Below are 26,406 nucleotides of genomic sequence, written 5' to 3' on the forward strand. Positions count from 1 at the left end.
ATAACTAATTTGGTACAAATGAGACACCCCTGAAACCTAATTCTCATATAACAGGAATCCTTCACCTATAATCTGTGGATGACTTCATTCATGTGACTTTTTTTGTATTGTGCCATTAGGCTCACCCATGTTTTGTCCCTTTGGTGGAGCCAGAAGGAAATATCTTGTTGGGTTAGTAATGTGAGAACTAGGAAGAGGGGGAAGGGAAATGTTGCTTTTTTTCCGTATACTTTTTACAAAGCAGGAGTGAAGCTGGTGAGAGGGAGGAGTGGAGAGCACAGAACCATGATGCTGCCCCCTGCAGGTGGTGAGGGGCGAGAACAGCCAGCAGCCACAATGTCTGCCAAGTACATCAGCCACGTCAGAAACTGAAAGGGTGAGAATGAGGTCTCTCTGTTGCAATTCCAACTTTTCCTCCAGGAACCCACTCAGGAATGACCCCTGTGTTGCTCTCCACACCCTCTTCTTCTTTCCTTGAATGTTGGCTGCAGTGGCTAAGAGAATCCCCTTCCTTCCTTGGTCCTCATCACTAAGCCACGGGATTCAGGAATTCTTGGACAGTTACTACAACAATCTGCTATTGCTGGTCTGTGGAATGACAGACTCATTTTGGGGGGAAAATGACACAAAAAAACCCCACAACAGAAAATCACCCAAGCATTTCCCCGCACACAGCATACGGTTGTGTCTCTCTTACCATCAGACAGGGATTCATAGTCGTAATCATATTCGTCTTCTTCATCCTCCTCTTCCTCGTTATTAGCCGGTGGGGGGTTGGCATTCCCACCATTGTAAGCCTGAGCTTGCATGGATGCTAACTGATGAGCCTGTAAGATATCAGTAATTAAAGACCGCAGATGCTAATAAGCTCCTGAGGTTTCCTTCATAGCCTTCAAAATGATCACTTAATGCTTGCCACAGTCACAAAAAGTGGCTTAAGCTATTTTGATTCATTTGAGAGAGAAAACAAAAATCTAAATTCACCTAAAGTACAACATCAATATTTGGGCAAATGTTAACATCCCTACAATCCAGCAGCTTTTAGAAACAATCACAAGGAATCATATATAGTGCCAGACACCCCGGTTCCCCAGGGGCAAGCCCTACAGGACATATCTTGCTGCTGTGGAGAACCGCCATCACTCCCAAATGATGAAGGAAGGAGCGAATCAGCTCATCAGTGTTGGAAAAGTAAATCTCTGCTAAGAAACTGTTGTCTCTTTTTTGCCCTTAAAATAATATCTAAAGGCCTTTGACCTGGAGAAAAAGGTTAGAATCCCTATGGAGAATGACACTGAACAAACAGTTGTCGGTTTAAATAAAGTTCTTTCAACAGACTTTATATGAACCATCAATCAGATTAACAAAAGCTCAGAAACTTCTAGAAACTTGATGCTACGAGGGAGATTGTGTGTCTCTATATTTGACTTCCTTATATTACTTATATTTGAATCACCTGGGAGGTGATTTCACAGGATACAAGGTTAATATAGGTCTGGGAACTTAGCATAGGAAGTAAGCAGAAATGGAGGAAAAGTTACTTGCATGAATTCAAAACAAGAAACAAATCTAAAATCCAACAGTAGAAGAATGAGGTCAGTAAACTATGGTGGTGTATCTGCTTGAAAAAAAATTAGACTTGAAAAAATAATTGTGAGATATATTTGTTGAACAGGATATAGAATTGTATGTATAAATATAAATGTAAATGTATATACAATTCGAAATCATTTGTTTCATGTCTATATATTTCTATCCATAATGATTACAATTACATAAAATGATACATAATACATCATAATACATATGTTGCTGCATAATATAGCAGGGATTCTTGACCTATTGTTGTGGTACAAACCCCTTAGGTCATCTGCTGAGGTAGGATTCCTTCTCAGAATGACATCTTATTTTATCCTATTTTTTCAAAGTTTATTTATTTATTTTGAGAGACACAGAGAGAGAGACAGAATCCTAAGCAGACTCCATGCTACCAGTGCAGAGCCCAATTTGGGGCTCAAACTCACGAACTGTGAGATCATGACCTGAGCCTAGATCGAGTCGGATGCTTAACCGACTGAGCCACCCAGAAACCCCCCCTAGAATGACATTTTAAAGTTTATTTTTATTTTGAGAGACAGAAAGAGAGCATGAGCGGGGGGAGGGGTAAAGAGATCGGGAGAGAGAAAATCCCAGAGAGAGAGCCGAAATCAAGAGTTGGACACTTAACCAACTGAGCCACCCAGGCACCTTTTCAGAATGGTATTTTAAATGAATAAAACCAAATACAAAATATTACCAAAAAAATATTGAATACAGCTATCAAATTATTAAAAAACAAATTTGTGCTATAGGAATATATGTTTAGTAACACAGATAAAAATGTATAATGGTAAGTCCAGTAACATTTTGAAATAGTGGTTAGCATAAATAATTCTTGGAGATATTAGCAACAACTGTGATGTAATATAAAAACTATAATTTCAGGGTCACTGGGTGGCTCAGTCGGTTAAGCGTTCGACTTCGGCTCAGGTCATGATCTCACAGTTTGGGAGTTTGAGCCCTGTGTCGGGCTCTGCCCTGACAGTGCAGAGCCTGCTTGGGATTCTCTCTCCTTCCCCCCCTCTCTCTGCCACTTGTGCTCTCTGTATCTCTCAAAATAAATAAATAAACTTAGAAAAAACCCTATAATTTTTATTGCTGATGAAGACCTAAGAACTGCCAATGTTACTGTGGTTTATTCCTTTATTATTGGAAGAAATGCTAAATTTTAGTTAGAGGTTAGTGCAAAGGGGATGTAATTTTTTCTTCTTCTAAATTCACGGACCCTTGATTTCTGTCTGTTGATGTGTTATCAAGGTTAAGAACCCCTGTAATAAGGGTATATTTGGCACTGGAATTATGTATGTTTTAAAATAAAATAATTCTCTATTCCCTAAATTTTCTGAAATGTGGTTATATTACTTTTACAACATAAAATGTATACATAAGGAAGAAACAATTTAGGCTGTGTCTATATCCACATAAAATATTTTACAATATAGCTCACTTTACACAACTGAACATTGTTTCAGCTGGGATTTCTCAAAGTGGGTTTTATGGAACACTAGTTCCATGGGTATTAACAGCTGTTAGGTAAAAACTGACAATTACAGTAACCACAAAACAAAATGGGAGGTTGGAAACAGCACTTAAACAAACTGAGACAGACACATTCTTGCTACAGGGTTTCACATTGCCTTCATTGAATATGCTAGAGGGCATTGTGATTCTTCAAAGATCTCCAGTACAGCATTTCCCACCCTTTTTTAACCAGGGATTTCCCCCTCCCCCCCCCCCCCCCCTTTTCTCAGCGTGTCTCACAGGATTGGTGTTCTTCAAAACTTTGGGAGAGCTACTCTAGGCACAAGGGAGCCACAAAAGCAAGTCTATTTGTCATGGGTAAGAGAAGGGCCTTGATGCAGCAGGCATTCAAGGTAGAGCCAAAGGGCTGGGAATGATGAGGCAAACAGCCTGGTAGACCCACTGGCAGACAAGTGTGAGAACCATATGATGGGAGAGGCGCTGCGCAAAGATCCTGGGACTGGCGATATCAGAAAGCAGTGTGTCAAGGTCCCTTAAATTCCCAAACACTTCCACCAATGCAGGAAGTATGGAGATGTGGCCAAAAGGATAACTAGGAGCTGACATCCTTATTTTTTGCAATACCCAGCTTACCCTGAGGCAGAAAAACAGGATCTTAGCCCTTGATTAAAACAATTCAGGGGCACCTGGGGGGCTCAGTCGGCAGAGCATCTGACTTCGACTCAGGTCATCATCTCACGGTTCATAAGTTCAAGCCCCATGTCAGGCTCCCTGCTGTCAGCGCAGAGCCCACTTCAGATTCTCTGTCCCCCTTTCTCTCTGCCCCTCCCCTGCTTGTGCTCGCTCTCTCTGTCTCAAAAATAAATAAATGTTAAAAACAAACAAACAAAAAACAATTCAGATATAGGTCAGGGGGTTGGAGTTAGGGGCCAGACGAGGAGACTGTGCCAGATGGGTCTAGGTGGGGCCATGTCTTACTCTGCTCTGCTCCCCTGGTACCTGGGACAGTCCCTGTCATCTAGTATGAATTGTTCGAGTCTGGCAGGTTGGAGCACGGGAGATCAAGGTGAGAAAACTGGATATCTGGTGGGATGTAGTTAGGGGGTCTTCATAAGAGCCTCAGCATGAGTGTGAGGCAGATGGAAGGCTTCAGAAATTCCCCCCTTGCTCTGAGTCAATCCACCCTTGCTGAGGCTGAGCTCCTTGTGTGGCAATGACCCAGGTAATTCAGGGGTTGGTCTGAACACACTGGGGCTCTAGACATTCAATCGTCCAGTCTTGTGCGAGCTCAGATCACCAGGTCTGCACCCACAACCTACCAGACTGAAACACCTTGCGGGTATGATTGTCAGTAGTCCCTGGGAGATCGTGGGAGCTGGAAGTGGTCTTAGAAAACTAGAAGTGGGATTACACTGTTCTGTTTTTCCAACAGGAGGAAGGGGCAAATTGTGGAAATTACATAGTGGGGAGTATCAGGGTGATAGCCGACAAAATCAGAATGGATTATTAATTTGTTGGTTGTGAGAACACAGAAGAAAGAGGTGATTATCAAGGGTTAGTATGGGTTTACTAATAACACATTTCCAGAACACTCAGTTCTTTAGATTCTGGGGAAATGTGGGCTGCAAAAGAGGAGAGCACTAGACAGGAGTGATGGTTACCTAAGAAGGACCACAGGGCTCTCTGCTTGGTAATCTGGCTCAAGGGCAACTTGGAATGAAGGCACCACTAGAAAAACTGCCAATAAATGCACTGGATATCAGAAGTCCAAATTCACAAAGAACCTTTCGTACTGTGATGGCATGCCAAAACCGAAGAAGAGCAAATTTAACAGAGATAAATGTGAGGCTTCTGCCCATGAAAGATTAAAATCAACGGTCAACCTGGAAAAATGGGAGACCAGCCAAAGAACAGTCCATGTGAAAATAACTGAACTCTTTTTGTTTTCCACAAACTCAACAAGAGCCCTGTGTGCACCAAAGAATTTTAAAAGTGAGAACAGTCCTAGGCTGCATTAACTGAGGTATGAAGTACAAGTGAAGAGAGGTGATGGCTTCACTGTCCTTGGGCGGTCAGACCCTATCTGGAGTACGGACTTGTTCTGGAAATCACATTTTAAGATCAGCAAATTCAAGAATATCCACAAATTTAAGAATATCCAAACATTCTTAATGGAAAGTAAAGAGTCTTAGCAGCCATATCCTATGAGAAACAGTTGACGCAACAAGAATGTTTAGTTTGGAGAAGAGAAAAGCTGGTGGGGAGACACATGCTAGCTCTCTAGGTCTGGAATTAGTCTGTGCAGCTGCAGAGGGAAGAAGTTGTGCCAAGGAGTAGGAGGAACAGGAAGGAAGGCTGGGCTCAACATAAAGAAGACTTCTGAAATAGCACAATGTATTTATTCATTTGTGAATTGGAGGCTGTGTAAGTAACTGCAAGCCACTGCAGAGAATGGGAAGGGCAACAGCAACAACATTCAAGCGCATCTCGAAGACCACAGAGGTATGCACAGGGCGGCTGTGTCTACCTGGCAGTCAGGAGTGGGCAGTAGTTGCTGAGTAAACAAAACAGCACGGAGGAACAGTGTTGTAGAAGAAAAAGCACCCTGTGCTGGGTAGTGAGTTACTGATGCATCATCTGAGGAGGGCCAGGCAGTGGGGAACACATGCTAATGTTTTAGTTGAATGACTTCTTAACAAAGCCCATCAGCGTAGATCTTGTGGCCCCTGGAACCCTCATAATGGCAGGCTTTCTGGAGCAGCTTTGAGAGCACAGACCTGGACACAGGGAAACCTAGCAGAGGGCTCAAACTGGTGGCCCTCAGGGCTGACTTCACCTCCAGACCAGACTGGTTTGGCTGGCACAATGTTTTAAAAAGAATTCAATTAGGGGTGCCTGGGTGGCTCAGTCAGTTGAGCGTCTGACTTCGGCTCAGGTCATGATCTCACACTTGTGAGTTCGAGCCCCATGTCAGGCTCTGTGCTGACAGCTCGGAGCCTGGAGCCTGTTTCAGATGCTGTGCCTCCCTCTCTCTCTGCCCCTCCCCCACTCAGATTCTGTTTCTCTCCCCCCCCTCAAAATAAATAAACATAATAAAAAATTTTTGAAAAGAATTTAATTAGAGCTGTTCATTTATGAGGGCATGCATGCTCCACTCTGTCTTGGCTGCTTCCAACTGTCATGTAGCCACCTGTCCCCTCATATTTATGTTGCTTGACCCCTGAGGATGGGGGGTTTTGCAACTCTTGGCCTAGAGCTGTGTGCCATCTTCAAACTGTGTGCCTCCAGGGTACACAAAGACATCTAGGGATGTTCAGCTTCATATATTTTTAAAGGAATCAATTTCTAGATTCAGTATCTTCAACTTCCGTGTGTACTTTTCAAAAAACAGGACTGCCTGCAAACAAGCTTATGGTTGGCTGGTTCTCCCTTCCCCATGCTCTTGTCCTAACTGTTCTTTTCTGGCTTTATAAAAGGAACGTATAACTTTCATTTACCAATAAAAAAATCTGTGATGCATGAGATGAGATGAAAACCACCTAAGGCAGCAAAGGGTCACTGGAGAATGCAGGGCTCCTGAGAGTCTGGAGAAGCTAAGGGCAGGTGGGGGGGATCTTATTTCATCTAGGCAACGAGAACGTTCAAGGCTTCATGCCTTTCTCTCTCTTTCTCTCTCTCTCTCTTTCCTACCCTCCCTTCCCTTCATCTGTCCACCTATCTTAGAAATAATATTCAAAAGTGTGATGGTCATCTTAGGGTTAATACAATGTTTACTTGAGTGAAAAAAAAATAAAGTCAGACTTTTTCTGACCAAACGTCATCTGGCTGACTGTGCTGATTTCTTTGATAATGAGGACTGTTTTGTACATTATATTGATATATAGTTAATGTCATCTGTATTTACATATAATAAATATTACGTTTGAAAACATATCCTTTGTAACTATTTACACTTGTGATAAAATTTCTAATGTCAACTTAAAAATGTATGAAAAGGGGAAAAACGTGTGAGAGTTAGAGTTTCTTTTTTTTTTCCTTCAAAGTTTTATTTAAGTTCTGGTTAGTTAACATATAGTGTAATATTGGTTTCAGGAGAGGAAAGTTTTTCAAAAATCTTTTAAGCGAATCTTGAGCAAAAAAGGTTTGCCGGGCATAGTTCTAGAGGATCCATGGTAATCCTGAGCGTCTCCAGTTAGGGCAACACTGACCAGTAGGGATCCCTTGGCTGGAATGGTTTGGGGCACTTTCTGTAAGTATCTGTTTTCAGAAGGGTAAGTCTAAAGATGATGGAGCTTCCGGCCTCATCCTCCCCTGCCCTGAGGGCATCTGGAGTAACTGGGCACATGGTGAATCACTGACTTTACTAAGTGATGTAACATAAGCTCCTAACTCAGCCTGGACTTTGGGCCGTCTGGAATCCCACTGCAGGTGAGCAGGGCAGCCTGGGGATTGCCTGGTACTTACTCAGCAGATGACAAGATTCTTGAAGGGCCCCTCAGGGAAGCAGTAATGTTCTAGGAATGGCAAGATATGCTGGAAACAGGGACTGAGATGTGGGACAATGAAATGTTTCCAGAGTGGTCTGCAATTCTGGCAGGGGTCCCATGATTCACTTTAGGAAAGATTTTGTGAGATTTTCGTGTCAGAAGAATCTTGTGCTCTAGTTACCTTCACATTCCCATATTATAGAGGAAGAAATGGAGACCCAGAAAGTTTGACTGGCCCATGGTCACGTGGCTGGTCTGTGACAGAGACAGTGACTAAAAACTGGTATCTCAGCTCTATATCTAACGCTCCTTCTGTAGAACCATGCTATATATCACTCGGCTTCAAACTCAGGCCCTTACCTGTGAGTTCTACAAATTAGGGCTTTTAGAAGGTTTGATGAATGTCCCAAATGGACTACTGAACTAGGTATAACTGGATACTTGACTCAATTTGACTTGGCATTTTTTTATTAACGACTTTGCACAAGGCTCCAAACTTGTTGGACTCATAGAACCTTCTGCAGGGGCGCCTGGGTGTCTCAGTTGGTTAAGCGTCTGACTTCGGGTCAGGTCATGATCTTGTGGTTTGTGGGGTCAAGCTCCACATCAGGCTCTGTGCTAACAGCTCAGAGCCTGGAGCCTGTTTCTGATTCTGTGTCTCCTCCTCTCTCTGCCCGACCCCCGCCATGCTCATGCTCTGTCTCTGCCTCTCAATAATAAATAAATGTTAAAAAAAAAAAAAAAAAAAGAATCCTTCTGCTAATTTCTCAGTTCTCTGGAAGCCTCTGAAACAGGAATGCAATAAGGCCTGGAGGCTTGGAGGTGATAGCATGGACAGAAATTAAGAGCCATTGGCCACGACCTAGGTTGAGCTCTGGATCGTCCCTGCTGCTGAAACGGCACCACTGTACTGAGCTTCGTGCAGCAACTCTTGTTGTTAAGTTTCAAAAGTGGTGTTTTAGGGTCAATAATAAAGACAGAGGCCTAAATAGAACAGATAGTTTGGCAGCTGGCATTCTGTGTGATGAGTGCAACCTGGCATATGAACTCAGTGGCCCTGGAGCTACACTTCTTCATGGATCTTTGGGCCAAAGGCTCTTTACACAAGCAGGTTTGTGATACTTGGGAAGTAGATCTCTGTGGGTGAGATCGGTATGGGAGTGCCCTGGAGTCCACAAGCTACGGTGATACCTTGTGCCAACTTCCATGCTGGGACCACGGGGCTGCTGGTATTGGGATTCCACTACCGACCTCAGGAGTCACAGCCCCTGGTCCAAGTGCTCCTCCTACAGGGTGGGGTGCTTCTCTAAGGGTGGGGGAGGGTTCCCTATAGGGGTGCTTTACCTAAAGGGAACCATGGCAACCACTTTGGGATTGACAGCTATGAAGTCTAGGTCTAGAGATAAGAGTCACACATTATCCTGTTCAGAGTAATTTAAATAATGAGATACATTCTACATGAGAAATTAATTTCATGACATAAAATTCTAGGTGAGGAAGGGGACAGTATTTATGAGTCTAGTAAAGGGAAAGCCAAAGTTCAAACTTGTCATTCCAGGAAACTCAACTGTCACAAAACTGGTTACCCTGCAGGTCTTCTGAAAGGTCAGAAGAATAACATTGATTTCTTTGTTCTGGGCACACAGCATACCCCTAGCCTCTATGATGAGAGAATACCTTTTGCTTTAAGATATCCACTGGTGTTTGGTGGGCTTTTAGCTTCTTGTTTTTAAGGAGCACTTTCCTCCTAAGTTGGTCGGGTGAGGGAAGCATTGGGTCATCTGAGAAATCACTCTCAAACAGGAACTTAGCCACCAGTTTTTCTCCAAACACACTCTGAAAGGAATAAAGGAAAACACACGATCAGTGCCTTTTACCTACGCTTGGGTAATTCAACGAGATATTTCAGCTCAGTTGAATTGTTCTGCAAATCCTAGGAAGAGAAAGTAGGAAAGAAGTGGTGTCTCTCCTCCCCGCCAACAGTTTCTTACTGGAAGGAAGGGAGGTGGCTGGAAGGTCAGAAGGAGAGGTCTAGGCCATTCCCCAGGTGGGGCCAGCTCTAACTATTTAGGAAGGTCCTTTAGGGTCTGATACACTAAAGAAAGAAAAGGAGATTCAATTAGAGGCTGTGGTTTATAGAACACAATCTGTTCCAGATGTGAGTTAGATGTCAAAAGGATAGAAACCTTGAGGTAGGTAAGGAGTGGGGACGAGGTTGAAAGATAATGGGGAGAATGTGCTATACAGTCTTCTCACAAAGATTTTATGAGCATTGGCCTCTGAAGGGGAATGTGTATCTTCAAGGAGGCGGGCGGTGGGAGTAGGCACAAGACAATCCATTGAGGTGAGGGTAGAAAATACAGCAGTTTCTAATTCTAGTAAATTTTTAACTAAAAAAGAACAAAAATGAAGCTTATTAGTGTCTCATGTATCTTTGCCTCATTAATGGAGTTGAGAAATGGGTACCACCATTTGGCAAGAGCACCTGTTCTGTCTGCACACGTTTCTTCGTAAGCTGTCTGTCTTTATCAGCTGCTACAGCCATTAACATAAAACACTGAAGTAATAAACTAAACTTAAAACCAGACATACAAGTCACAGATCACACAAATTTAAAAAACAATGAATGTCTTCAATCACATTACTCCCACTGAAAACAGTAATACATTTATTGTTAAAATTTTTATGAGACCAAAAGGGATTTTGTACCATTAATAAATAATAGTATAAGAATAATTCTTTACTTCATCTTTTTATGTTATTCCCTTTCATATTCTATTTTTGTGTGTTTTATTAATGTATAAAATATGTTAATAAGTAGGATATATGTATAGTTTATGAATAAGTCAATAAGTGTACAATAGGAATACATATACTACAGTATTTTACTGATGGATACAATCAAAAAAGTTGAGGAGGAGCCTGAGTGGATCACTAGGTTAAGTGTCTGACTCTTGGTTTTGGCTCAGGTCATGATCTCAGGGTCGTGAGACTGAGCTAGGGCTCTGCACTGGGCATGGAGCCTGATTAAGATATTCTCTCTCTCTCTCTCTCTCTCTCTCTCTCTCTCTCTCTCCCTCTACTCCTCCCTACCAGTCACACATGTGCATACATTCTACTTCTCTAAAAAAAAAAAAAAAAAAAAAAAAAGTTGAGATCATTATTCTAAATGATGGCAAAAAAAAAAAAAAGTCAATATGAAAAGCTAATTAGTTTTGTTGGCATAAGTATTTGGGGACATTTTCCTTTGCCCATGCCCCTCCCTCCTCCTGATAGCCTTATTTCCATAAATGCCTCAATCAATGGAGGAAGGGGGAAGAATAAAGGAATATTTTCCCCTAAATCTGTCTGCATGATAGTTTGCCTATATAAGGAAGAACCAAGTGTTATAGCAACTGTTTTGGCTGGTCTAAGGTCTTTGCCAAATTGGATCCCTCTATCTGTAGTGTTAGACACAGGAAAATTTCACTTATTTGCCCTGAGATATTTTCAGTTTTCCACATACAACTGACAGGTGACATCCCAGCATCCCTGATTTGTGGTACCAGAAGCATTGGAGAGTTGGTCTCTCCTTATCTCCTAAGGCTTTCTGGATGGAAATGGTTAGGAGACCACAGAACAATGCTTCTATCACTTCAGCTGAAAAGATGGACCATTCAAGAGAAAGTCCAAGCTCCCATGGCAATTCTTAGCTCTGAGGGACCCTAATTGTGCTTCATGGCTGAGGTCCAGCTGTCATGTGGTCCATGGTGGCTCCATATAAAAGCAACAGTTAGAAGACAAAGGCCAAGATACCATCCTGCCTCTTAGCTTATAGCTTACCTTGAAAATTTCTGCCATTTTTCGTTGCTGAGGCAATGAGCAGTGGTTCTCAATCGATATAATGATGGGCAGGTCAGAGTTGACAAAGGCACTGCGTTCAATGGCTTCAACCACCTCCTACAGGAGCCAGAAGAGCTCATTAGAGTCCAGATGTCCTCCAGATGTATCAGAAGGCCAGTTACTTATAGCCACAGAGAGCATATAAATTGTTGTATGCAGAAAATTCTGGCCAAAATGGTTTTATTTTTTTCAAAGGTATTATCAAATTAAGCAAGATGATAGGCAGTTTTCTGTGAATACATTAAACTGTTCATACTGAGTTTTGTTTACATACTTTATAAGGAACTTATATATTTTATTAGTATGCCAAATCTAATAAATCAGTATGTATACTGATTACATTATAGGTAAAAGGCACTGTGTTGGTTACAGCATCAAAATGATAAGGCTTAAGATACTTTTCTGTTTTCAAGGAGTTTGTAATCAATCTACTTGGGACAATAAGACATATATACATATACTCATGTGTGCACGTAAACACAGTTATCAAATCTTCCTTCTCTCAATATAGAGTACAAAAGTTTCAGGAGAGATGAATAGGAAGATGAGCTAAAGAGAAAATGCATTTTAGCTATCCGGTCTACATATAAGACAGAAATAATAGTATTCCATTCCAGCCCGGCCACAGTTCAGAGAAAAATGATTTTACACAACGAAAAACACTGAATGAGGATAGTAATTGCACAATGAATGAATAAACTATCTAGAATTCAAAACAATAATCCAAGGAGCCTAGTCTTCCTGGGTGACCGACTTCCCCAAGTAGAACCAATTTTCATTACTTTGTAATATTATTTAATCATCTCCCAACACATGATGTTGGTCTTTGTCAGCAGGACACCAGGATAAATGACCTTTAATTCCTGTAGCAAGAGAAAAGCTCCTGCCTTTTATATATCATCTTAGGATGTAAAAATTGCAACAATAGGGGCGCCTGGGTGGCTCAGTCGGTTGAGCGTCCGACTTCAGCTCAGGTCACGATCTCATGGACCATGAGTTCGAGCCCCGCGTCGGGCTCTGGGCTGATGGCTCAGAGCCTGGAGCCTGCTTCCAGTTCTGTGTCTCCCTCTCTCTCTGCCCCTCCCCGGTTCATGCTCTGTCTCTCTCTGTCTCTAAAATAAATAAACGTTAAGAAAAAAAATTGCAACAATATAATTACAAGGTAACTCATTTCAGGTCCTGGTTATTAAGCTCTGGTTGAGTGAGAACTTAATGGGAGTTCTAGATCAACTAGAACCAGAAAAACGGACATGTGCACATCCCATACAGTTTCGGGAAGTCTACAGACTCGGGACAAGAACCCCAACTTAAGGTGTGATTGGAAGAGTCACTCACAGAAAAGGCGCACAAAGACAGTGACTCCCTGATGGAATTTAGGGACCGTTAGGAAGCGTTACCTTGAAGGGGATCTTGGTTGTCAGCGTGTGTCCATGATAGATGATGGGCAACCCGTCATCTCCATCCCAACAATCCAGCTCTACGCTCCTACAGCCTTGCAGGAGGACCTGTGTGATTAACGAACACATCCAGCCCGCATGAGCAAAGGGACACAGGGCCTCAGATGCTGCCCGGCATGTGCTTCTACCTATCAGTGTTCACATTCAGGAGGGTGTAAGATCTAAAATAAATCCTGCATTTGGGCCAAAAGCCGCAATTCATTAGGGGAGACAACAGATGATGATGGAAAGAGTTTTTACCAGAGCTGAATACTATCAGAAGGTAAAATTTGATAGCAAAACCATAGGACTATTTTCCCAGCGACTATGGTCCCTTGAGGGACCTACACACAGTACATCCTGAAATGAGAGAGCCAGGCCAGTGCTCTACCTGGGCAAATATCGGTGGAGATGAAGGGGCTATTGTTGCAGCCCAAAGGAAATGAGGCCACTGATTCTTTAATGACCTGGCTAAACATTTGTACGACTGTAATCAGAATAAAATCCTCTCTGTTTAGACCCAAATTCTGCTATCAGCTAATGCCTTCACTAGGAACACATAGCACGTTAAGACTAGAAGCAAGCAGTCCTCAAGGATTTGCCTTATTGTCTACAGAGGCAAATAATGCACAAACTGCCCTTTTCCATGCCCATGGTATCATCAGTAACCAATCAACATCCTTGCCCCTTAAGCTTTGGTATGTTTATCTCTCAACCTCGTCAGGAAAGTGCTTCAGGAAACACCCTGATGAATTAGAGGAGATGACACCTATTTGCCATCCCAGATGTAGAGCTGGAAGCAGAGCTCGTGACACGTGCTCAGGTTGCAGCTCTGTAATATTTGCTTGGAGCAGCCTCTTCCTCCGTAGACTCTGTTGTGAACTATCTTAAAAGATGTCCATGTGTTGGAAGGGCAAAGCATACCAAGAGGCGGATGTATCTATGAATGGGCCAACTCACTGGTTTAAAACTCCATGTAACTATTTCCATGTGGTAACAATCCAATACTGGGGAGAGTGGCCACTAGAGTTGCTGCAAGAAAACTCAGATTGTGGAATCCCTCATATATTTATATTTTTTATGACGTCTTTGCTAGAGTCTTCCATTGCACAGCATGCAGCACCCAGTCTTCCCAGGTGACCTATCTCCCAGGTGGAACCGATTCTGCAGCCTAAAAACTCTCAAGGATGTCAGCTTCTCCCAACACCTAAAGCATCAAGAGGCGTGTTGCTTTGGGCTGAAGATGGCTGTGTCATGTGCCAGCAGGAGCATGAGGCTGCTTCATGTCTGTGGTGAGCCACACTGGGAAGAACGCTCACTGACTGGCAGCAGATGAGATGGTTTTTAGCAGGCAGAGACTAAAGGTATTTATCTAAGTCTGCCTGACATTAAGACCACATACGGCTATTGTTGAAAGTGCTGCTATAAACATTGGGGTACAAGTGCCCCTATGCATCAGCACTCCTGTATCCCTTGGGTAAATTCCTAGCCTAAATGTCCATCAACTGATGAATGGATAAAGAAATTGTGGTTTATATACACAATGGAATACTACGTGGCAATGAGAAAGAATGAAACATGGCTTTTTGTAGCAACGTGGATGGAACTGGAGAGTGTTATGCTAAGTGAAATAAGTCATACAGAGAAAGATACCATATGTTTTCACTCTTATGTGGATCCTGAGAAACTTAACAGAAGTCCATGGGGGAGGGGAAGAAAAAAAAAAAAGAGAGAGGTTAGAGAGGGAGAGAGCCAAAGCATAAAAGACTTTTAAAAACTGAGAATAAACTGAGGGTTGATGGGGAGTGGGAGGGTGGGTGATGGTATTGAGGAGGGCACCTGTTGGGATGAGCACTGAGTGTTGTATGGAAACCAATTTGACAATAAATTTCATATTAAAAAAAAAAAAGACCACATACGGCTAGAAGAAGAAAACCAGGGTTTGAAATTCCAGGTAAAAACAGGGCTTTTTCTCACTTCCGATCTGTCCCGGGGAGTAAGGTGAGGAGATAACTAGGAGGGCTGAGGGAGAGCAGAGTGCTGATAAATAAAGGATGACGAATCTTCACACTAGGTTTAACAACCTCTCTGAGTCTAGTTGAGGGACTTTCATGCCTCATTCAAAGACTCTACTTGGGGTGTAATGTTAAGGAGTTAGAAAAAATCTCTTTGAGGTCAATAGGGAAGTGAAGTAGGAATTAAAGTTAGGACACTGGCCCCTGCTCATTCATTTTCCTGGGAGATACAGACACACACACACACACACACACACACACACACACACACACACACTTCATTTCTTTCCCCTAGAACTGGAACAATAGATTTCAAACTCCTTTTAACCTTGGAATTCTCTGTGCAAATGGAGGGTCATATGTAAAGCACATAAAAAGAACAGGACTTCAGCTGCAGTGGGGGTAGGAGGTGTAGCCTTCCTACTTTGCTGCTTCCTTATCTCAGCATCCCCAGCTGAGGTCCCGGGACAGAGCACCTACTTTGAAAATCACTACTCTAGGGACACATCTTCATTTCAAAATAAAAGTACTTAGGGGTGCCCGGGTGGCTCAGTCGGTTAAGTGTCTGACTTTGGCTCAGGTCATGATCTCATGGTTTGCGAGTTCGAGCCCCACATGAGGTTCTCTGCTGTCAGCACAGAGCCCGCTTCGGATCCTCTGTCCTCATCTCTCTCTGCCCCTCCCCTGCTTGCGCATGTGCACACACTCTCAAAAATAAATGTTTAAAGTACTTTAGATTTTTAGAGTTTAAAATACATATTCCTTAGTAGATAAGCTTTGGGACAGAATTTGACCCATGGTTGAGGAATAGCTGGACTGATCAGGAGAACGAAGGAAGCTCAGCTCTGCTGGGTTTGTGTGAACAATGACAATTCTCACACTTAAACATCCTCCCCCCACCTCACCCCCAACCACACACTTCTATTCCCTGAGCCTAGGTTAGCTTCTTCCTGATGAACTCTTCTTATAGGAGGTCAGAAAACAGGCAGCATAGATGAGGAAGTTGCAGAAAATGTAACAGAGACAACTGACATGCAGATCATTGAGAGTTGGTGTTTAGGTCAAACGGATGTGCTTTTTCTAGTCCAGAGACCCTTCTGAGTTTCCAAGAACATTCCCATGAATTTAAGTGTGTAGGGACAGTGCTCATAGTCTTTGCAGATTTTTGTTCCTTAAGTTGGTTACCATAGGGATGGATTGATTATCTAACAAACTGCAAATGAAAATAAACAATATTTTGGGAATAACTTCATAGAAAGCTGTATTTTCTATTATGCTTTCCTACTACATTGTATTGATTTATTTAGCATTTAGTGAAACGATCAGATAATTTTCCCATGGGAAAATCTAATTATAGTAGGAATAGGTCAGACTAACTAGGATTTAAAAGCTATGAGTCTCAAACAAATACTTTTTTTTTTAGTGCCTAGAAAAAAGGTTAAGTATAGATAGGAGGGAGAAAGAAAACAAAAAGAAATAGACAAAACAACAGCGTGTATAGGCAGTTTTCCCACACATCATGTTTCCTCACATTTCACACATAATAGTTTGTAAGTTCTTCAAAGGAGTCAGAAGTCAGATTTTTTTGTGACTTACAGCAATTATAGCAATAATGGAAATCCCATGTCACGTGGAATTCTGTACCTGGCTGTAGAGTTCTACTGAGGACTCTCCTTTGAGCTGGTGGCCTGTGAGGTAGGTATTGTGTGAAGATTCAATGTAATAGTAGGAGAGGGGCAGCTGTAGTTCTTTAATGTTTTCCTGTGACTCATCATTTTTGGAGGCGAAATTATCTTTATCCATCAGAAACCTAGAGGAAACAAATTTTCTTAGGACTGCGTGGGAAAAATATGTATTCTTAAATGATGGGCAACAGATATTTTAAAGGTTACCTTGCAAATCCTTCAAATGACAGTAGGCCCTGATGACACATACTAACGCTAGGCTCGAACTTCTGCAAGGGACACAAAAGAGTGTTATTTAGGTAAAGGAAACTAAGGGGAAAAAAACCACCACATCATTTTTTAAAGATGTTCTGTTTTCATCAGGAAATATCTAAGCCAAATATTTGAACTAATATAGTTATGTAACAGTAAGAGGTAGTTTTTTAGTCCCAAAGAAAACATTTATTATACGTGTGTTTATTATACAAAGCATATTTATTTAAAAGAAAAAGGGAGAGTGAGGGAAAAGAATACAGTTCATATGAAAACAAATGGTTATCGGCATATCCAGGTGAAAATGGGGATAATAATAGCAGCTTCCGGCAGGGCTGGTGAGAGTTGAAATGAGATGATTCCCAGAGAACACTTAGTACAGTGCTCGTACTCAACAACAGTGTAATGAGCACCCGACCATGTGATCATCATCTTAATGTCGCTAGCATTTCCGGTGATCAACTGCTGGACACTGAATCCACTGATTCCCCATCGGTTGACAGGGAGGCTGAAAACCTAGACTTGATCCTGCAGCATGTGACGCAGCCATCGTGAGTGTGTCACTCCATGTCCTACCAACCTCTAGTGGAAGCCATCCTCATATCTTGCCGGGTTACTGTGACAACTTCCCACCTGGTCTCTCTGCTTCCACTCCATCCCCAACACAGTTCATTTTCCAATGGGGCCAGAGTGACCTCTTGAGAACATAAATCAAATTATGTTAGTCCCCTGCTCAAAAATTTCCAACAGCTTCCTATGTCACACGGACTAAAGTCAAACTCCTCACCATGGCCTAAAATGCCAAGATGATTCAGCCCCTGCCTACCCATCTGGAATCACATCTACCATTGTGCCTCTGGCTTATGTGGCTCCCACTACATCAGCCTTTTTGTTGTCTCGCTCCTGTCTCAGTCTTTGAGCTTGTTCCTGCTGGTCTGGAATGTTCTTTTTGCAGACCTTCACATGGTTTATTGATTCAGGGCTCAGCTCCACTCTCACCTCCTCAGGGTGGCCTGTGCTTACTCCTCTCAGCCTTCTGCATCACTGCATCCCCTTACTCTGCTTGATTTTTTCAGAACCCATGAATACCTAAAAGTACATTCTCTCTGTATTTGTTTATTGTCTGCCTCATCCACTAGGTGAAGGCCAGAATGTGGTCTTATTTACTACTATATTCCCAGGTCCAGGAACAGAGCCATAGTAGGAGCTAATAAATATTCATGAAATGATCAAAGAAGTTGAAAACCTAGTCTACTAATTTTATTACATGCCAGAACAACAAGAAGGTATCATGTACTGATTCCTTATAAGAGTCACTGAGAGAAGGCTTGAGATCTATGATACTTATACGTTAAATAAGGACACTTATACACACACACACACACACACACACACGTCACACACACACACACACGTGTGTGTGTGTGTGTGTGTGACGTGTGTGTGTGTGTGTGTGTGTGTATGGTATTAAATCAAGCACCTCTGTTTCTGTCCCAGACTAGAAGGCTTTGGAAAGAAGTATAGACACAGTATGTTTAGCAGAAAATAATTAGAATAGTCAGAGGCTCTACCCAGATGTGCATATGAAATGGGTACAAACCTGGATGATGCTGAGGATTTCATCATAAGTGCAGTGTTCTCCTTGGCAGTTCACTAGGAAGTCATTGAGCTCGAGGATGCCAACCCCAAACACGCCCAAGGATGTGCTCTCGACCCCAGTGCCGTTTGTCACGATACTTGCAGCAGCAATGGCATCAGATATCTGCCTCTGGTTGTCTGACAGCTGCTGTTTACTCTTAATGAACAACCCCAAATCCGAGACATTTCTGGTCAATAAATCTGAAACAGAACCACCCACAGAACATGGACAAGTTAGCCAGAATCTTTCACAAAGTTCATTTTGGAGATAATGGCGTTGTGGAATTGGTAAGCTGCAGAAACTCTTCACTGATCTGTCTAAACAAGCCATCAAACTCCATGCCTACCCCTGGTTTCACATAGTTGAAGGAGCAAAAAATGAATCAATGAATAAATAAAAGAAACTAAGAGAGAACGAGGTCAATGATCTTGAAAGCCCATGAGCTCAGGGTTTTAGATGAAAACTAAATATACATTCAGTTGGGGACTTCAGGCTGAATTTGAACTTTGGTTTTTGAGGATAACTGCAGTCTTGCTTTTAGAGACAATGAAGGTGTACCCTTAAAATTACAGTTGTTTTGTACTTCAGGAATGTAATTGTAAGCATTTGTGTGCAGGTTTCAGGGTGAAAATAAGTTTTCAACTGATGTGGAATTGAAACTGATCAAGGAGTACAATTGCTGGATTGTATGGTAAGAGTATGTTAAGTTTTGTAAGAAACTGCCAAACTCTTTTCCAAAGTGGCTGTGCCATTTTGCCTTTTGACCAGCAATGTTCCACATTGGCACCACATTTATGGCCAGTTATTCTATTTAATTCTTGCCACTTTGGAAGAGAAGCTGGCAGTTCCTAAACACAGGCTTACCCATACGATTTAGCAACTGCGTTCCCAGGCTTTTCCCCAAAGGAGTCGAAAACTTATGTCCACACAAAAACATGCACACAGATATTTATAGTAGCTTCATTCATAATTGCTAAAACTTTGAAGCAACCAAGATGTCCCTCAAAAGGTGAATGGATAAACAGTGGTACACCCATGCAGTGGAGTATTATTCAGTGACAAAAAGAAATGAGCTATTGAGCTGTGAAAAAACATCGGGGAACCTTAAAGACATACTGCCAAGAGAAAGAAGCCAATCTGAAAAGACTACATACAAACTGTATGATTCCACCTATATGACATTCTGGAAAAGAAAGAACTATGGAGACAGTAAAAAGGGGTTCAGAGGGAAGGTGGGAAGAATGAAAAGGTGGGGAACAGGGGATTTTTAAGACATTGAAAGTATTGCGTATGATACTGTAATGGTAGATCCATGTGCTTATACTTCTGTCAAAGCCCATAGCATGTACCACACAGTGAACACTCAACTGTGGACTTCAGTCGTTAATACCATGTCAATATCAGCTCAACTGTCACATACCACACTAATACAAGATATTAATAATAGGAAAAACAGTGTATGTTGGGGAGGGGAGAGTATGGTTGACCCTTAAACAACACGGGTTTGAACTATGTGGGTCCACGTGTATGCAGAGCTTTTCGATAAACACAGTATAATACTGTAAATGTATTTTCTCTTCCTTATAATTTTCTTAATAATGTCTTTTCTCTAGCTTACTTTATTATAAGAATATAACACATGATATACATACAAAATATGGATTAATCAACTGTTATTGCTATCATTAAGGCTTTTGGTCAAGAGCAGGCTATTAGTAGTTAAGTTTGGGGGAGACAAAGGTTAACCCTTTGGATTTTTGACTGCATGGGGGATCCGCATCCCTAACCCTTGCTTTGCTCCAGGGTGAACTGTATACGGGAACTCTCTGTACTTTACAATCATTTTTCTGTAAGCCTAAAACTGCTCTAAAAAATAACGTCTGTTAATTTTTGGGCGCCTGCGTGACTTAGTCGGTTAAGCATCTGACTTTGGCTGAGGTCAATATCTCATGGCTCGTGAGTTCGAGCCCCGCATTGAGCTTTGTGCTGACAGCTCAGAGCCTGGAGCCTGCTTCGGATTTTGTGTCTCCCTCTCTCTCTCTGCCCCTCCCCTGCTCACACTCTGTCTCTGTCTCTCAAAAATAAATAAACATAAAAAATTTTTTTAAAAAGATTTTTTTTAAAGGTACAACTACTTGACTAATCCATAGTTATGCACATTTTATGACTAAAGTTGAAAAGGTGAATTTTCTTAGCTGAGGATAATGTAAGTTTTTAAGTAATAAAAAAGCAACTGAAAGAGGGCAGTTTCTCTTGTTTCTGCTTTTTTGTGTTTCTAGTTGTCAGCAAGAACAGAAGAGAAAAATAGTAGGCTGACAATGCATCAGTGGTGATGACAGCATAGGGTTTTTGATGTGGTTGGTGACGGTGGTAGTGGTGAGTGGGACAGAGGAGGCAGACATCTTGGTTTACCCACTAAGACAAGTGCCCTGGATGTTCAGCAGGAGTGCTCTTCTCGGGTCACTAAAGACACCTCTTGTCAACGGACAGACACCCTCACCCTGGGGTTGAGCACCGTCGGCCTGTAGGCGGGGAGGACATGGGTGGTGCACCACACACCTAGTGGACGTTGGACACAGGTGGGAGAGGGTTTTCCATCATCAGAATGACTGGAAGACTCTATTGATTAAATATCCTGGAATGCATAAACAGACTCAGACCATGATGCATTTCCTTGTTGAAAATGCCGGTAGCACCTACCCCCCCCAGGCACCTTGAAACAATCCTCAAAGCGTTTCATCACACCGCAGGGAACAGTACACCATGTGGAACTGGCTGAGGGTTCGTGTGACTGGACCTCTCATCTTTGTTTTTAGATAGAAAGGTCTCAACGGGAAATATAAAACCATTCCACAAACCTAGGTCAGGCTGAAGATCGCTGGTGTTTTCGTCAATTGTTAGGTTGGTATAGAGCGGCACCGACTCGGAGCCGGCTCGGTTGCAGGGCACGGCGTAGACGTCGAAGAGGTCCTTCAGGTCCTTGCGGCTCCTCACGCTGGGCGGGGAGTGGAAAACACTCACGTTTAGTATTTTTACAAAGATGGGGGGCTGAGGAAGGGCAGGAAGACAGCATGCCGTACCTGAATGATTTGAACAGCTCAACGAATTCAACAAAGCTCATGTTACTGTCTGAAACCATGAAGCTCTGGAAACCTTTCATTCCGCCTTTGATCCGCCCGTGCCAGCTGCTGCTGCTCCAAGCACTGCAACAAAGACATGGCCTTAACAGGCATGGCCACTGTGCCCCAGGGACGTCCTCTGACGGCGCATGAGCAAAGACCTGCAAATGTCTTTGCCTGCAAATGACCGCAGGCCATTCAGGATTGAGGCTGTTTTCCAGACCCTCTTTTCACTTCTCTCAAAACTAATCTATAGTGTGTCAGAGCAAACACCTCATTCAGTGAAACCGTGTCATGTTCACAGCCTACTCAATAGGGCCACGAGGCTAAGGGTAATGTTACTCTACTAACTAACACAGTTCTTTGGAATCACAGGTCGATGGGGGGAAAAAACTTAAATTCAATGTTTCTCAAGAAAAATCAGTATTATTTTTTTTTCCAAAAGTGCTCAATTTTTTCCAAAAATTGAGTAATTTTTCCAAATTACTCAAGTATAGCCTATGGGAAATTATGCATGTTCTTTCCTACATTCTAAATTATAGAAACACATTGGAGAAAAAAGTCCATATCAATGTCTTCTCTTTTTCCTTTCTTCACCAGTTATTAGATGAAAACAAGGAAGGACTTTTAATATTAATGGAAAATGTGAGTCACAAAAATATTAAGAATGGAAAGAAGCCAACTCTGCCTAGAACATATCTGCACCTGCCAAGGCTGTATATTCAATATAAAAATACCAGTCACTAGGTCAAAACCTCACTCTAGCTGTTTCACAACATTTTTATTTTCTATACTTGTTCCCTGACAAGATAATTTAAGAAATATTTTGGCTGGTTTTTAGTCAAATAAATAAACAGGATCTTCCTTTTTTTCATTTTTGTTTTTTTGTGCTTTATTTTATTGTTTTGACTTTTTGAAATGTTTCAAATATATAAGTACAGAGAAGGTTGTAACGAATAGCCAGTTTATCCTCAATCTTGCTAACCGTGTTTGTTCATGGAAAGTTATTTTGCGTTGACATCTGAAGTTCACCTCTATACATGGACGAAAATTACAAAAGGATGGATTTACAGTCCTTTGTAGGCATGGGTTGTCGATCCCCCGTGGTGTTGGAAACAAGAGGGTAGAGGTTCAGGAAGATGAAAAAGGTTGGATAAGGTGGCTTATCATTTGCCACTGTCTGCAGGAACCTTTAGGAAACTCTGTCCACTGTCTCCCTTTCTAAGGCTCAGCCTTGCCTTCTCCTTGAACAGCATTCGGGGTGATTTTTCTTCCTTGCCTTTCTGTTGTAGTTTACTCGGTGGGCACTGACTCCTGTCTTCTTGTGGGAGGGCTCTGTGATCTTGCATCTAGCATATTAGTTCTACCTCTTTGGAAAGATTTTCCTCCCTTACTCTGGCCTTCCCTTTCCTGCTCCTGAGTGATTGAAATAAAGGAGAAGCCACTCAATCTAAGTTCTCTGGCTCTTTTATTTATCCAGGATACTGTACAGGCTGAAACAGCACGTACAGAATTCTGATTCTTTGTAGCTCTTAATTTTGTTACAAACCTAAGCTGACAGAAAAGTTGCAAGAGGGTACAAAGAATTTCCATGTACCTTTGACCCAGTTTCACTGAGTATAGAAATCTGAATGTATAAGGCATAAATTATGTTCATTATTCACATTGTAAAAGAATGCTTCCCTTTAAAAGATGATTTACTACATGTAGGGTTCTTATCAGTAGCAAACTTCCTTGAGAGCGTCAGAAAGAGAGAAAGTGTGTGTGTATAATGTTTCCAAAGCCAGTGTCTACACAGATCCATTTCCTCCTCCAATCCCTCTGATAAAGTAAAGAGTGCCTATTTTATCTTGGTTCTGTCTGAACCTCTGAATTTCTTAAACTTTTTGAGGGGTCGAGGGAGATTGTGTGGCATTCTAATTCCTTTGGAAAGCTTTCATGTTAATATTACTTCTTCTGAGAGGGTAGATGTTTCAAATCTGTAATTTACATGGACTTTATAAGTAACTTACTATAATACCAGCTTTAGAATTACACCTAGCATACCCAATTTGCTCTAATACATTCATTTCTACAGACATGTATCTTATGTATGAGATGGTATAAAATATATTTCACCTATCAGCAAAGGGTAAAGTGGCTTCTATTAAAACTTAATTTATTCCTCAGAATAGTGCTATCCAATAGAAGTTTTGGCAATGAAACAAGTGTTCTATATCTGCACTGTTCAGTATTGTAGCCACTGGCCACTTGTAGCTATGGAACACTTTTAATGTGCATAGTGTGACTGAGGAACTGAATTTTAAATTTTATTTAATTTTAATATATTTAAAATTGAATTTAAATAGTTATTATTATCCCCCCAGCCCCCACCCCACCATGGCCAGTGGCTACCATATTCGACAAAGCAACTTCAGAAAATCATAGATCAGGTTTTGTTACTGCTATGACCTTTGAAGGATTAGTCTAATAATTAGGAGTAATTATAGTAATATGAGAAGGTAGGAGTGCAAAATCAGGGAAATTGGAAGTATTTAAAAATTGTGGGTTTTTCAGTTTTCAATGTAATCGTTACTCAAAATTAGAGAGAGGCTTTCCACAGAGCACTGGAAGATGCCCTTTGACATAACTTGAATGATATGAAGGGTCCTTCTGTTTAATCATGTTAAGGCCCCACCTGGACGGGCTCTTGTTTGAAGAAGACAGCACAGGGGAAGACACTGGCCTGTTGGGAGATGATGTCCCGGCAGACAAGTTAGGGGACCCAGCCGTGGTCAAAGAGTGGGCTCTTCTGGAAGGCAGAGTGTTAGGAGGGCTCATGATGGCATTTGCCTCTGTGAGAGAGAAAGACAGAAACGAGACAATGACACCAGTTATCCTCTCCCTAGAGATCAAAGAAAAACCAAAGATGCTTCTCAATGTCTGAGCGAATCAATTTATGCAGGCAATCTCTATACAAGAAACATCAAAACATTCTGATGAATGGACTAACGTGGTGAGTTCTCAACCTTGGCTGCGTATTAGAATCATTCGGGGAACTTAAAAATATAGAGATGTTAGGGTCCCAGCCAGAGGGTGCTGGAATCAGTTTGGCTGGGGTGTGGCCAGGGGCATCCAGATATTTTATCTATCTATCTATCTATTTATTTATTTATTTCCTTTTAATGTTTATTTATTTTTGAGAGAGACAGAGCAGGGGAGGGGCAGAGAGAGGGAGACACAGAATCCAAAACAGGCTCCAGGCTCTGAGCTATAAGCACAGAGCCCAAGGTGGGGTTTGAACCCACAAATGGTGAGACCATGACCTGAGCTGAAGTCAGATGCTTGACTGAGCCACCCAGGCACCCCCAGATATTTATTTATTTATTTATTTATTTATTTATTTAATTTATTTATATTATTTTTTAAAATTTAAATCCAAGTTAGTTAACGTGTGGTGTAATAATGATTTCAGTAATATAATTTAGTGATTCATCACTTACATATAACACCCAGTGCTTACCCTAACAAGTGTCCTCATTAATGTCTCTCACCCATTTAGCCCATTCCCCCACCAACACCCCTTCAGCAACCCTCGGTTTGTTCTCTGTATTTAAGAGTCTCTTATGGTTTGCCTACCTCTCTCTTTCTATCTTATTTTTCCTTCCCTTCCCCTATGTTCATCTGTTCTATTTCTTAAATTCCACATGTGAGTGAAATCATATGATATTTGTCTTTCTCTGACTGAATTATTTCACTTAGCATAATACACTCTAGTTCCATTCATGTTGTTGCAATGGCACGATTTCATTCTTTCTGATTGCCGAGTACTATTCCATTGTGTATATATACCACATCTTGTTTATCCATTCATCAGTTAATAGACATCTGAGCTCTTCCCATACGTTGGCTATTGTCAATAGTGCCGTTATAAACATTGGGGTGCATGTGCCCCTTCAAAACAGCACACCTGTATCCTTTGGATAAATACCTAATAGTGCAATTGCTGGGTTGTAGGGTAGTTCTATTTTTAATTTTTTGAGGAACCTCCATATTGTTTTGCAGAGTGGCTGCACCAGTTTGCATTCCCACCAGCAGTGCAAAAGGGTTCCTCTTTCTCTGCATCCTCGCCAACACCTGTTGTTACCTGAGTTAATTTTAGCCATTCTGACTGGTGTGAGGTGGTATCTCATTGTGGTTTTGATTTGTATTTCCCTAATGATGAGTGTTGTTGAGCATTTTTTCATATCCATCTGGATGTCTTCTTTGGAAAAGTGTCTATTTATGTCTTTTGCCCATTTCTTCACTGGATTATTTGTTTTTGGGGTGTTGAGTTTGATAAGTTCTTTATAGATTTTGGATACTAACCCCTTATCTGCTATGTCATTTGCAAATATATTCTCCCATTTGGTCAGTTGCCTTTTAGTTTTGTTGATTATTTCCTCTGCTGTGCAGAAGCCTTTGTCTTGATGAGGTCCCAATATTTTATTTTTGCTTGTGTTTCCTTTGTCTCCAGAGACACGTCAAGTAAGAAGTTGCTGCAGCTGAGGTCAAAGAGGTTTTTGCCTGTTTCTCCTCTGGGATTTTGATAGTTTCCTGTCTCACGTTTAGGTCTTTCATCCATTTTGAGTTTCTTTTTGTGTATGGTGTAAGAAAGTGGTGCAGGTTCATTTTTCTGCATGTCACTGTCCAGTTTTCCCAGCACCATACTATAGAGACTGTCTTTTTTCCATTGGATGTTCTTTTCTGCTTTGTCAAAGGTTAGTTGACCATATGTTTGTGGGTCCATTTCTGGGTTCTCTATTCTGTTCCATTGATCTGAGTGTCTTTT

The 26,406-nt window shown here is 41.7% G+C and overlaps 1 protein-coding gene across 4 annotated transcripts in view; it reads right to left on the minus strand.

The window, feature by feature from the left end:
• PLCE1 (phospholipase C epsilon 1) overlaps positions 1–26,406 on the minus strand; it is a 322,822-nt gene that overhangs the window by 44,621 nt on the left and 251,795 nt on the right. For 3 of the 4 annotated variants that reach the window (XM_078434608.2, XM_060641977.3, XM_078434609.2), the window contains exons 11-20: positions 24,274–24,430; positions 21,558–21,680; positions 21,336–21,472; positions 18,439–18,677; positions 16,794–16,855; positions 16,546–16,711; positions 12,848–12,955; positions 11,391–11,507; positions 9,246–9,404; positions 698–827 (exon numbers count right to left, since the gene is read on the minus strand). In XM_078434608.2, the coding sequence (XP_078290734.1) occupies positions 698–827; positions 9,246–9,404; positions 11,391–11,507; positions 12,848–12,955; positions 16,546–16,711; positions 16,794–16,855; positions 18,439–18,677; positions 21,336–21,472; positions 21,558–21,680; positions 24,274–24,430 (1,398 nt within the window). The remainder of the gene's footprint in view (positions 1–697; positions 828–9,245; positions 9,405–11,390; positions 11,508–12,847; positions 12,956–16,545; positions 16,712–16,793; positions 16,856–18,438; positions 18,678–21,335; positions 21,473–21,557; positions 21,681–24,273; positions 24,431–26,406) is intronic. The other variant, XM_060641978.3, reaches the window with a different exon arrangement.

The sequence above is a fragment of the Panthera onca genome, chromosome D2 (assembly GCF_046562875.1).
Source record: "Panthera onca isolate mPanOnc1 chromosome D2, mPanOnc1 haplotype 2, whole genome shotgun sequence".
NCBI classification, from domain to species: Eukaryota; Metazoa; Chordata; class Mammalia; order Carnivora; family Felidae; genus Panthera; species Panthera onca.